Source organism: Callithrix jacchus, chromosome 13, assembly GCF_049354715.1.
Source record: "Callithrix jacchus isolate 240 chromosome 13, calJac240_pri, whole genome shotgun sequence".
NCBI classification, from domain to species: Eukaryota; Metazoa; Chordata; class Mammalia; order Primates; family Cebidae; genus Callithrix; species Callithrix jacchus.
In genome coordinates, this window is record NC_133514.1 from 101399370 (window position 1) to 101412992 (window position 13623).

Here is a 13623-nt window from a genome sequence, read left to right on the forward strand (position 1 = left end):
TATTCCAAATGGGTTGAATTACTTGAAAGATGACATTTAAGAATGTCCTTTCCATCAGAATAAAGCCTCTTTTTCTAAGCAATTTTCTAGCAAAACTCCACATCTGATTTTGCTGTCATAATGCATGTAGGACAGCAACCAGGTTATGCCTGCATATGCCACGTTGCTGTGAACGCCATAATCTTGTAAATTGCTTAGAGTCATCCTGTCTTCCAGCATAGCTGGCATGTGTGGTCCACGTGGAATTACAGACAAGGCGATGAGTTCTACTTGTCTTTGAATAATTATTTCTGCTTCCTATGTTTTTCCTGAGAAGTGACAGATTTTCAAGATTAACAATACTCAGCCATCTTAAAGATTTAATTTCAAAACCAATGACTGATCAAAACTAATGTCTTTGGACTCCTTGATTCCTTTGGTTGCTGTCTATGGAATAGCTCCTGGCTCTCGGAGGTTAAGGGAAGGTCTTGAACTGAATCTCTACATTTTGTAGGAATGATTTCATTCTCCTTAAAGACCAGGCATCCCTAGCAGCTGAGTCATTGGCCACAGGTATCCTGTCTACAACATTAGAAGAGAAAATTGAATTCCAGTGACTTCATAAAGTCCTATTTTAGTCTTTCCTGTCGACAGTCTTACTAGACCTGTTCATCTTGGCTAAATTGAGTTTCTCATCCTTCCACTTTCTTCTTGTCCTTGGATAACTGGCTACCAGACTTTCATACACTGACCGTACTCTTCTGCAGAATTCTTTATCGTCACCATGTGGAAACTTGTGTTGTTCCAAAAGCTTGGGCTGTTTTAACAGGTCTTTGTTTGCACCATCAGTTTCATTCAGTCATTTTTTTAAATAATGTGATAAGTTTCTGATCACTGCTGGAACTGGTCTTAAGTGGTAGAGAGGAGGTTGCAAAGCTAAATAACACACATTCCCTGTCCTTGAGGAGCTTACGTCCAGTGCAAAGTACCGGGAGATAGTTCGTGTGTTAGAAGAGTGAATCAGTTGTTACCTGCATCTGCTTGAGGGGGTGGTTGGGCACAGGGATTGGGGAACTGCAAGAGGCCCTGAGGGAATAGGTTACTTTTCAGACGGATGACAAACACTGAGTGGAACTGAGGCAGGCAACCCCAGGAAGAGTGATCCTGGGAAGCATGGAGAGGTGTGAATATGTGCGGATGCTGCCACATTCAGAGAAACGCAGCATTGCTCCAAACAGCTAGTGTGCCGGAGGGTCCAGCATAGCACACAGGCCAAGCCATAGGGAATCTGCCAGGTGTGGGGACTCGGGCTTAAGCCACAGGCAGTAGGGGAGCTCCTAGGGGATTTCCCAGAGGGGAGGGATGGGGTCAAAATCATTCTTGGCAGAGCTGTAGAGAACATCTGAAACCAGGGGAATTGAGACAATTCCCAGTGAAGTCTAGAGAACAACAGTTCAGGGAAAAAAAATAAAAAGCTCTCTAGCAAGAAATTTATCAGGGAGAGAGAGGGATGGTCTGGGACCACTAGAGTGAGTGATGTGGCCAAGTTCCTGGTTGGGACAGTAAGTGGATTGTGATACTGCACATTGGAAGGCAAGGTCACATTACCAGTTTTGGTGTTGGGTGATCATAGGTTTGGTTTTGGTAGAGTTGAGCTGAAGTTCTTATGAGAAACCCAGGTGCAGATGTCCAAGATGGAGCTTGAAGTTCAGGTCTGCTCTGAGGACCTGTGACTCCTCATGAGTCAGCAGTTGTTAATGTATTTTCTGCGTTGATGGCAGTCTCCACTGATACGGTTATAATCCAAGTTGGCATGTTAAGGCACAGTTTTTACTCAGCTGTATTCTATTTCCTTTATTTGGTTTTCTTTTCTCTTGTTTTCCATCACAAAAGCAACTTTTACTTTCCAAAGTCTTCTGTGAAAGGTAAGGGACCCAAAAATGCCTTTTGCTTCCATCAAGATCTTCTCAAATAGTTGAGATTTTTCATGTAAATTTTCTGCCAGCATGAAAACAAAAGATTCTACAATCATCACTTGCTTTGGTAGCTTTTTTTTTTTTTTAGCTTTCCTCTGCTTTTTTATTAAAATAATAAGACTTTTTAAAATTCCTAATATGATCATTAAAACAATTCACTAATTATTCTTATCAACCTCCTTACAGTGTATACAGAAAATAAACAGAATCAATATTCTTTCTCCCCCCCCCCCGGAGACAGGGTCTTACTCTGCAGATCAGGCTGGAGCATAGTAGCACAGTTATAGCTCACTGCAGCCTCCCCCAGGCTCAAGCGATCCTCCTGCCTCTGCCTCCTGGTTAGCTAGGAATACAGGTGTCCACCACACCTGGCTAGTTTGTTTTTTTGTTTTTTTTACTTTTCGCATAAATGGGTCCTCACTGTTTCCCAGGCTGGTCCCGAACTCCTGGCTTCAAGTGATCCTCCTGCCTCAGCCCCCCAAAGTATTGGGATTACAGGCCACTGCTCCTGGCCATCCTTTTCAAATAATTTTTATTATTTTTTTTTATTTTATTTTTTTTTTTAGTAACTTAGGCATCCTAAAACTCCAGTGAACCTACTCTCCCCCAGTCTGCCCTCCCCTACCCTTCATGTGAGTCCATTGCACTCTCCCTCCCTCCACCCTGTCCCAATACACACACAGGAATCTGTAAACTCCTTTTAATTATGCACAGTTGCAAACCCCAAGTGATCTAAGGTAGCTATTGAGTATTATCACTTACCCAAGTAATGGTATAGATAGCATTGAACAGTCTTGTTCACATTAACGCATTTGGAAGAAAGAAAACCACCTTTTGCCAGTGTGACCAAACAGAAACCACGCTCTGTAATCTTCCTCTGCTGTATCTAATTCTCTTTTTCAAACTGCCTCAGCTGCTTTGATTTTTGTGTGCATATGAGTGGTGCATGTAATAGATTATTCATTTGTTCAATGCAGGATTCTTAATTGAAGGCAGTTTTTTTAACACCATAAGTGAAAAGTATTTGAAATGAAAAAAATCCTGTGTGTGTTTGTTAGCCTTTTGGGAAACTAAGACTTTTTAAATGCCTTTTTTCAATGAAGTGAAAATCAAGATCAAGTTATAAATCCTTGAAAGAGCAGGGGTTTATAAGTCACGTTTTAGCAAGCTATTTACCCAAAACAGTATGAATAGATGGTTTCACTTTAGTTGTGCGTTTTTGATTGTTTTTAACTAAACAGTATGTGAGGAGGGTTGCCATATAGCGCGTAGTTACATTCTAACTCTGAAATACTAATTTACCTTTAGAACACAGGGTGGGGGGTTGGATAGCTTTTGAAGTATCCAGAAATACTTCTTTCTGAAACTTTCTTTACATAGAATAGATTTGAACTAATGTCCTGATTTTTTTTTTTAAACATTTTCAGATAGCAAAATTACTCAGTGGGAAGACCCGAGACTGCAGAACCCAGCTATCACTGGTCCGGTCAGTATTCTCAAATTCTGCCTCTTCAGTATAAGATTTTTTGTTACATATTTCCTGTGTATTACTGATAACAATGATGTCAAGGGGCTGGTGTGATTGAGTAGTTCACTAGAAATTGAGTACTTTGCTCCCATCTCCTCCTTACCGAAGTTTTCAGGTGAGATACAGCTGCATGTGCCTTTTCAGATGGATTTAATTATAAAGGAAAAGAAAATAGCTTAATTATGACAGCAAAATTAAACATAATTTCCTTCTCTGTTATCCAAGGGTGGATTATAAGTATAATCAAAATTTCCTCTCTTCCCTTTTATATGAAACAAAACGAAGCCCAGTATTGGTAGAGTTTTATCATCTCTTTAGGCCAGGAGTAGTAAACGCATGCGATAAGTTTAAATCTTTTACAGCTTTAAAAGTCTGTAGAAGTTTGGGTGAGATTGTAGCTAATTTCAGGAGCTGGTAGGGTTAAGAATTTTGAACTCTGCTGACCCACAACGTTACCATGGTTCCCTCTTACATGCTGGTTAGAAAAAGAATCAGTTCTGATGCAGGTGTGATGACCTCTTAAAAGACCATAGCACACTGTGTTCCTGAGGTGATGTGGGAACCCCACTCCCCAGGGCATCAGGAGACACTTGGTATCACACACCTGTGGATGAGTCTGTAGAATGCAACCATACTCATCAGCAGAGAGCACACCACCAGCTTTTGTCAGTGGTTATATGAGTGCAAGGAGGTAATTTGGAATTACAGGAGATGTACCGTGATCAGCAGAAGATTGCAAATTTGGGATTCTTAGACTAGAGGAGCAAAAGGAACCGAAGTTTGTTATTTCACAGGCTGAGCTAAGAGCTAAGAAGCCAGTAGGTAGATCTAAAACTCCAATTTCATGGCTTTCATCTGATTCCATTCAAATTATGTTTTGAATTATTAAGATAGGTCCATCTGAAAACTTAAAAGATACTGCCTTGCAAATGTGCCCTGATAACTGACTACCTTTAGTTATCTGTTGGATTTGTTCAGCCACCTGGGTGCTATTTCCTAGGCAAAGTGCCCAGGAATACCTGGGTAAAAGCAGTCAACATTTTTCTCTATGTGGTTTAGGCACTGCTTACTCTGATGCTTCCTTTTGATATATATATTCACAGTCACGGTTGTTAGAATATTATTTTCTCTTCTACATTATCACAAGAAGGTAAATCCAAGAAACTACTCTTTTCAACGGGCAGAAGACTTTTGACGTAATTTTGAAGCCTTTTCAAATATTTCTATCACTTATCCGTCTCCCGCTGTCAGTCCAACACTACTAGTCCTTATTAAATCTTACTGAAAATTCCTTAGCATCGTAAAGCCAAGTAGATTTGCCCCCAAGAAAGAGCTCTCTGTTTTCTGTTAATAAAGAGCCTTTTTTACTCTTTTGTTATCATTATTATTCATGGTATTGCTTTCAGTAGAAGAATCTGTATTTAGGTAATTATCAACTCAGTGTAGACGTTTGGCCTTTGTTGTCATTCAGTTCTAAATATGTGGCAGTTTTCATTTGATTTTTCTCCTTGACTTATAAAGTATGTAAAATATGCTTTTTAGTTTCTAGAGTATGGGAGGGTTTTGCCTATTCATTTTTATTGATTTTTAATTTTATTGCATTATGGTCAGAATATTGTCTGTAGAATATTTATTATTGGGTATTTATTTAAAACTTCATTGGAAGCTTGGTCATTCCTTGTAAATGTTCTTTTTTGTTTAAAGAGAATGTGTATTGTGTCTTTGGTTGGATATAGAGTTCTTTACGTGTCCATTAGGTCAAGCCTGTGGTGTTCGAGTTACCTACATTCTTGTTGCTGTTTTTCTATTGGATCTAATCAAGGTGGTCGTGTCAGTCTCCGTGGTGATTGTTGGCCAGTCAGTGTAGTCTGAGATGTATATGAGTGCATTCTCTTTCTCTCTTCGTTCGTATTTGCTTAGCATAGCTTTTCTCTCTCTTGTGATACTTCTTTGTCTTTCTTGCCTTTTATTTGATTGACAGAGTGCTCTCTATTTTATTGTCTCTATGTGCTTGCAGGTTGTACATTCTATCCTTTTAGCTCTCACATTTAAGTTTTTAACCAAAGTACTTGACTTAGGATTGAAACGAACCACTGTCAGCTCTCCTGGGTAGCATCAGGACCTCAGGGAACTGGAATACCATTCTTCCCACTCCCATTTGCCATGTCATTGTTGGGTGGAATTTTAAAACTACCTTTTCTTTAAACTTTTCTAACAGTCAAATAGCCATTAATAGGTTATCTTTTTTCTCCCTACTGTCCATACTGATTTAATTTTACCAAATGTAAAGAAATTTCTTTGCCCACCCCGTTGGTTCGCCCACCATTGGTTCTTCTATCCATTTGTTTTTTCTGAGTTAAGTTTTGATCTTAGTGAAGTATAGTACAGTTTGTGGTTCTTAGAGTGTGGTCTGCTGAGCAGAGTATCAGTATCTCCTGACAGCTAATTAGAAATGCAAGTTTTCAGATCCTACCCCAGACCTACTGAATGAGCAGCTCTGGGGTTGGGACACCAGTCTTTGTTTTAAAAGCTCTCCCAGGGATTCCAATGCCCAGTCAGGTTTGAGCACCTCTGCCCAGCAGCACCGGTGGTCAGAGTCTGAGCGTGGTAATGTCTCTTACTTTTTGACTCAAAAGATCTCACATGACCTCTCTGTTGAATATGAAGTTCAGCTGATGTTAGAAATCTTGGTTAAGTTGTTTTACTTCAGTGCTTGGGAGATACTCCTGCATGTCTTCTGCCCTCCATACAGGATGAAAACAGGTTTGCTGTCAATCTCATTGTCATTTCTGTATAGATAAATTGCTCTTTTTTGCTGGTAATTTTGAATTATTATTTGTGTCTTAGATGTTTTACAGTTTGACTATCATCATGTATCTATGTGTGGAGTTCTCTTCATCTATTCTGCTTTGGACTCAGGCTTCTTCAATATGGGGATTATGTCTTTCCTCTGTTCTGGAAAATTCTCAGCAATTATTTCTTCACATATTGCATGTTTCCCCTTCTCTAAGTATCTGTTTCTGTAACTCCTGTTGGACATCAGTTCTCTTTCACATTGTCTGCTTTTTCTCTTGACTTTTGTGTTTTCTGTCTCCTCTCTCACTGATGGATTGTGGATTATTACTTAGCTTTTCCAGTTAATTCTTTAAGCTTTTTTTGTAATCTCTTTATCAGTTCATCATGTTTATTATATCAGTGACTAGGTTTAATTGCTCAAAGTTTTATTTGGTCGTTTAAAAATTTGCCTTTGTCTTCATGGTTATTCTGTCCTGTTCTCTTTCTCTCTTTATTTTTTGATGCTTTCATCTCTTTATTATTTTTAAGATATTTATTTCTCAGCCTTTTTCAGATTATTCTCTTATCTCTGGTCCTAGGAACATTAAATTTCCCAGTACATCTTTAGATTCTCCTTAAGAACATAGATTATTGCCTAGTTCAGTTTATAATTTGTGTGTGTATGTGTGTGTGCGCGCGAGCGTGCGTGCATGCAAGAGGGGGAGAGAGAGTGTGAGCAATTTTTTTTTTCCTATGAGGCTTTTGTAAGTCCTGACCTGTATTTACTGTTAACTTCTTAGCTTAGGTTCATGCACCCCAGTCAGTATAACTGTGGACCTCATACCCACTTTGGCACAGGCTTGGAGTCTGGATTTATTACAGGTCTGTTTCTTTTTGTTTTTCTCCCATTATGGTCCTGGACAGAAGGTAAGCTTCCTGCAACTTCCCTGGTCCGGTGGGTAGAGTTTCCTTGTCCCATTTCCAGATGTTAGGTTTTAAACAACGACTGCTCTTTCTACATCATGTAGGCCGAAGGCCAAGTTCTGTGTCCCCATGGGAGGATTAAAACCCAAGCCCCTATGGCTAGGTCCAGTGCCCACTGACTTCTCTAATTGTGAGCCTTTCTGCTTATCTAGCATCTAGAGTTTCTCTTCCCAGGTTTAAAAATATCAGTTCTAAGTAGGCCTAGCATTTCTACATAATTTTTAGGGAGGGGGACCCTTTCTGTGCAGCTCAGTGTTTAGCATTCCTGTAAGTCAGCATGCTCTCTATGTAACAAATATCACTAGTAATAGCATTTAGTAAGTGCTGTGCATGCATGCTGCTGTAATGAACACTATCTCGTGTTGTATAACACTTTCATTTTTCCAAGAACTTTATAATCAGCTGATGTGAAACTCACAGCCGTCCCCTCAGGAAGGCAGGGCAAATGTTGTTATCTCCAATTTCTCAGAAGCTCAGAAAGCTGATTGTGTTGCTGACAGTCCCTGCAAGGGTTATAGTCAGGACTGGAGCCCCAGAGGCGCTGGTGACACTGATGTCACCACGTCAGGCATGAGCCTTCCATCCAAGGAGCTCCAGTGTCACCTGGAGAGTGATGATATAGAAACATTTAGAACCAACTTACACATTAAGGCAGGCTTTCATTCTGTATCCAAAACAGGAACACAGATTTAATGTAGAGCAAAGGGGCTTTAATCAACAGACATGTTCATTTTTCACATGGACTCATTTTGTAAGCTAAACTGTAAGCCAGAAAATGACATTCCAGATTTTCAAGTGAGAACAAATGATTTGATCCAATTAAAAAAAAGAAATGTACATGTAATCTGTTCAGAAGCTGTGCTGCTAGGATGTTTGTCCTGGTATGTTGTGCGACACTTTTCAGGAAGAGAATATAAAAACTTGTTCTTCTTGTTCTATCATGAGAACTACCTCTAGAGAGAAAATATAATGAGTACAGGAGGAAGACAGTGATTTTCCGGCTTCCATGCATCATTCCCCAGAAGGAGAAAGGCCTGAAATATCTCAACATTTCCACCCACGCCTCCTCAGCCCCTGCCAGGAGACAGAGCAGGCAAGGGAATGGGTATCACAGACTGGGGGCCACATGTTGAAATCTGTTCCTTGGGGAATTTGTCATTTAAGACAGTCGAACTTGCATACACAGTGATGACTGTTTAAGCTTTTTTTCCGTCGCTTTTGGGAGTGGGGGATCTGTGATGTAACCGTGATGTTTGGAGAACCCTCACGAATACAGAAACAAACAAATAATTGCTGGGAATCACAGACTTTCAGAAATAGAAGAGCCGAGTCACGTTTGTTCTTCCAGTCAAATCATTCCACTTCACAATGAAGGAACTCCTTAGCAGAGAGGATGCGTTGCAAAGCCAGCTGATGAGAGTCTACCTCAGAATGCAGGCCTTCCAACACTGACAGGAGAGAACGGAAGGAAGTCACTTTTTTAGTGCTGGTGGGGTCATTTTTTTCCTCATGGCACTAACATGGTTTATTCATTGATTTCTTACTACCTGTTGCTCTCAACAGCTTGTGAGCTCCAGAAAGGAACTGGGAAAACTACCTCGCTTTATGTGCTCTTACTTTTCTAGCACCCAAAATGCCTTGCACAGAGGAGGTGCTCAAGAAGTATCAGTTGAATGATCGGGAAATGAACACCAGAAAGTGAGAAAGAAACTAGAGAGGAACTAGTTGGGAGGTAGCGTTGCTAGAGCAGAAAGGATGATATCTTTATTGGCTTGTGTCAGAACATTGTATACTTTTTCTTATTTTGGTGGTTGTCCAGGTATTAACAAATGTATGCCTTGCCTAGACTCAGAATTGCTCTGTGGTTTCATCAGACTCAGTACTGCCTAAAATAAATCGGATGTGAGGTCAAACCTGTTCAGTGGAAAATCAAAGAAGACGGGCTTAAAAGCTAAGAAAAGACCATGGGCAGTATAAATGATCAGTATCCATGTTCCTAAGCTATATAAATATGATGCATTTATTGCTCTCGAATTACAGAGCAAAACACTGACATGCTCATTTTCTGAAGGAGTGGTTGTTTTGTTTCGGGTTAGTTTTTTACGTAAACATGTCTTAAAACTATAAAGGAGGGAAGTTCTTCTTCCTTTCTTCTCTTTCTGGTCAGGATAAGTATGGTGAAAGAGTAAGGTTTGGAGTCTGGAGAGAGTAGAGTAAGGATCAGTATATTTTATTGACTTAGGCCAAAATGATACCAGCACAAGTATTCTCTGCTGAAATTCATGCTAGTGAATTTCATGCTAAAAAGCAATGAGTTGTTTTCAAGGCTTTCACAGTTATATCTGTATATATGCAAAAACCAATCCTTTTTGCTTCGTAAAAATACCGTAAGCTTTTTCAACAGCCAAAAGTCGGGGCTCTGACTCTAAGATATTATGAGACACTTTACAACAGTAACAAGTAAAGATTATTTAAATGACTACGTTAAGATGTTACTCCTTTTCCTAAAGAGATATCGCAACTTTTAAATAAGTATAGTGAACTGAATTCCCGAGCCCCCAACTGTGGTACCATCACTCTGTTTCATAGATAAAGTATTTGAGATTTCAAGAAATCCTTGCCCAAGACCACAAAATATGAAGGGACAAACCTTCTCACTCCTCAGGGGAGGATTTTTTGAGAATGCCACCTACCTGATTTTCTATTTCTTGATAAGAATGTCAGTTCACTTCCCTTTCTGCTCATTGTATTTCCCTACAAAGATTTTTTAAATCATGATTAGACTTCAAAATGCCAGCCTAGGTCATTCTGGGTTGTATGTTAAAAGTATCTAGCCAATAAGTCTTACCTAAGCCACAGCAAAAAAGAAAAAGAGAAACACCCTGACTCATATTCTGACAGAAGGCACTTGGAAAGCCTGTCATCTGTGTAGCATACCCTGAGTAGCACGTAGCTGTTTTCAGGGGTGAAAGTGCCATTCAAAGCTGTTAGCCCTAATCCGTCCTAGGACTAAGCCCCACTGCTGTGTAGACATTGTCTAAGTTTTCCTTGGCTAATCTGAAAAGTGAGAGTTTTCGGTTTAGGATTCATGAAATTCTCTTGAATGTTGGCTCAGTATACATAAAATTTCAAGTATATTGTTTGCTTTATCTATATTTATAAATTTACCTTCCAGGCTGTTCCGTACTCCAGAGAATTTAAGCAGAAGTATGACTACTTCAGGAAGAAATTAAAGAAACCTGTGAGTAATCATGCCTTCCAAAATGCTTTCTGTCAGTCATGTGTAAGTTACCAAGTTACTTCAGTGAGAACAGTTTGTTGCTTTCATATGAATACTAAAAATACTCCCTTCCTTTCCTCACTCACTTTGATCCTCCTGGTTCTTCAATCTCAATTTTCTTTTTAACAGAAATGGTAAGTGAAGATTAACTCAGTATTACATATCAAACCACCTAAAGGGTAATTTGATATGGAATGCATAAAAAAACAGGCATGATTTTTATGGGATATAAAATAATTCAGAACCCTAGTTATAAACTCTGGGGAAGCCCATTCAATTATGCACAGTTACCATATTTAATAAACCTGGATCCCAGTTAGAAAAAAAGTTCAGATCCTTCCTTGTAAATACAAAAGCTTAGTTTCAACTACAATATTTATAATATAAAGTTATATTTAATTATAATAATTGACAGTATTAGGTCCAAATGTAATTTTCTGCTTATAATTATCCCTGGCAGTTTAAAACGGAGAAACTAAAAATTTTTATAGGTGGTGTTTTAAATTACAACGTTACATTTTCTGATGACACCCCCCCCCAATTGTTCAATGTTGTGTCCTCTGTTTTACTTTCTGATTCCACTTTAGCAGTTTTCTCTTCAGTTTTCTCCATCACTATGGTTACACCCTGGGGAGGGGAGAGAACCTGCCACAGCTCAGACCATCCCCGGTGGCCTGGACTCTGTCCCCATTTCTCCCTGTCTCCTCCCCTCAGCCAGTGCCTCCTGCCCAGGACACCTTCTCTGGATGGGGCACAGTCTCTGCTCTCATTTAGGGGTTTGGTCTCTGTTCCAAAGTCCTGATTCAAGCATTTGTGGATAACTACTATTGAAATGATTCTTGCCTTCAAAACTCAAATGAATACTGAAAATTTCCTAGTGTTTCTTTGTGAGTCACGTCCCCTGGTAATGACGATGACTTGGTGGTCATCACCCAGTCTCACTCTGTGGCTCTCACATAGCAGTGTCTTCTACCTGGAAACCATCTCTGCAGATTTACTCTTACAGTCAGACCAACCCTGGACCACCTCTCTGCAGGAGGCAGTTGCCACAACCTTGGTCAAGTGTTTTGTTATTTTCTTTTTTTGGGGGGTGGGGAGTAGACAGCGTCTCACTTTGTCACCAGGCTGGAATTCAGTGATACAATCTTGGCTCACTGCAACCTCTAACTCCCGGGTTCAAGCGGTTCTCCTGCCTCAGCTTCCCAAGTAGCTGGAACTATAGGCGCGCATCACCATGCCCAGCTAATTTTTGTATTTTTAGTAGAGACGGGGTTTTGCCATGTTGACCAGGATGGTTTCGATCTCTTGACCTCGTGATCTGCCTGCCTCAGCCTCCCAAAGTGCTGGGATTACAACCGTGAGCCTGACCTGTTTTGTTATTTTCATGTCAGCAAACCATGCTTTGGGCTGCTTTCCCCACACTTGGCATGATCAGGGTGCCGCTCCCCATGGCAACAAAATGGGACTTGAGGCACCAGTGGATTATATTTACCAACTGGAGGCCCTGCCAGAGTTGAGCATGGCCCCAGCCTGGCCAAGTGGGGATTATTATAGGTTTGATTACCTGGGCTAAAGTCTCTTGAGTGAAACAACAGATAGAGTTCATTGTCTTTCAGTTGCCGTTGACTGGAGAGTGCCCAGGATTGTTTATTAAAGGGGGCGAGGAGGCTTTTCTTCTGGGTAGCAGAGTTTCTGACTCAGCCTGCTCACTGCTAGTAGATGCTGTGTGTCCCATTGTGACTTTCTGTCTGCAAGGAAAAACCTCTAAAGGAGAGAATCTCAGTTGGACCCATTTGTCACTGCCCGTTTCTTTGAGGACTGCCGTCTTTTCTACGCTTTGTCGTTTTTATTAGAAAGCAAAGTGTGTATTTGCTGTATGATTATGTGCTTTCTTTTGTCTTTTGCGTAGGCCGATATTCCCAATAGGTTTGAAATGAAACTTCACAGAAACAACATATTTGAAGAGTCCTATCGCAGAATTATGTCCGTGAAAAGACCAGATGTCCTCAAAGCTAGACTATGGATTGAGTTTGAATCAGAGAAAGGTCTTGACTATGGGGGTGTGGCTAGAGAATGGTTCTTCTTACTCTCCAAAGAGATGTTCAACCCCTACTATGGCCTCTTTGAGTACTCTGCAACGTAAGTATATGGCCGGGTACACCCAGAGTATGACCCCACTGAGACAGTTGTATGAATTTAGATGGAATGAAAGAATAAGCAGCTCACAAATTGGAGATCCTGTAACTCTGCTGAGTTTATTCTCTCCTCACCCTATGGCCCCTTGCAAGTCTAGAACAGGTCTGACTCTACCTGGTGAAATAATGTACCCTGTGAACATCTAACATTGATTTTTGTCTTGTCTGTTGGGTTCGTGGAGTTAAAAACATGGATAATTATGGTAAGAAACAGGAGGCAATTTTCATTTGCAGTGTTCAAGAGAACTTGTCAGCATTAGAATCAAAGAAAAAGGGAGGTATTTCTTTAACAAGAGTGGTTTCCGAGGTCTCTGCGTAAAGGCAAATTGTAAGGACTTTGAGGATCTAGGACCATGCCCTGCTCCTGTAAGGAAAGAACCAGGTTCCCCCTTGAGTTAGGATTTCATCATTGCCAGGCTTGGAAACTGAAGCAGATTAAATTGCTTTCTGAGCAATCAAACATTGGCTGCTTCTAGGTCAGCCATTCCTCCTCCAGACTGAATTCTCCAAGGCTTAGGCTGAACCCAGGCCCCCAGTGCAATATTCACTGACCTTGCCAAAGGTCATTTATCATCACTCCAGCCCTGGGCTCTAAGGGGACGTGGGTTTCCCCACATCTCCCACCTGGTGCCGGTATCCTGGGGGCTCCTTTGGAAAGCAGCCTTAGTACATTCTTTTCAGTTGCTCTAGCCAAGAATTGCCCAATTGGTTTGTTGTTATTGTTACTGAGTCCTATGAGAAGGCTCACTATGTATAACTTATCCAGCTATTGAAGATGGAGGGCAGGGTAGGGAGAGACAAGATCTCTACCTCTCCTCCACATTTTCAAGGATACCCCCTGAAGGAATCTGTCTGTGATCCCAGTTTGAAATCCACTGATCCTCATGTTTGTGAACCAAGCAAGAT

At 40.6% G+C, this 13623-nt stretch overlaps 1 protein-coding gene across 29 annotated transcripts in view; it reads left to right on the forward strand.

The window, feature by feature from the left end:
* NEDD4L (NEDD4 like E3 ubiquitin protein ligase) overlaps window positions 1–13623 on the forward strand; it is a 363043-nt gene that overhangs the window by 315638 nt on the left and 33782 nt on the right. For all 29 annotated transcript variants that reach the window (XM_002757276.7, XM_008979888.5, XM_078348240.1 and 26 more), the window contains 3 exons: window positions 3383–3441; window positions 10418–10483; window positions 12432–12661. In XM_002757276.7, coding sequence (XP_002757322.1) covers window positions 3383–3441; window positions 10418–10483; window positions 12432–12661 — 355 coding nt within the window. The remainder of the gene's footprint in view (window positions 1–3382; window positions 3442–10417; window positions 10484–12431; window positions 12662–13623) is intronic.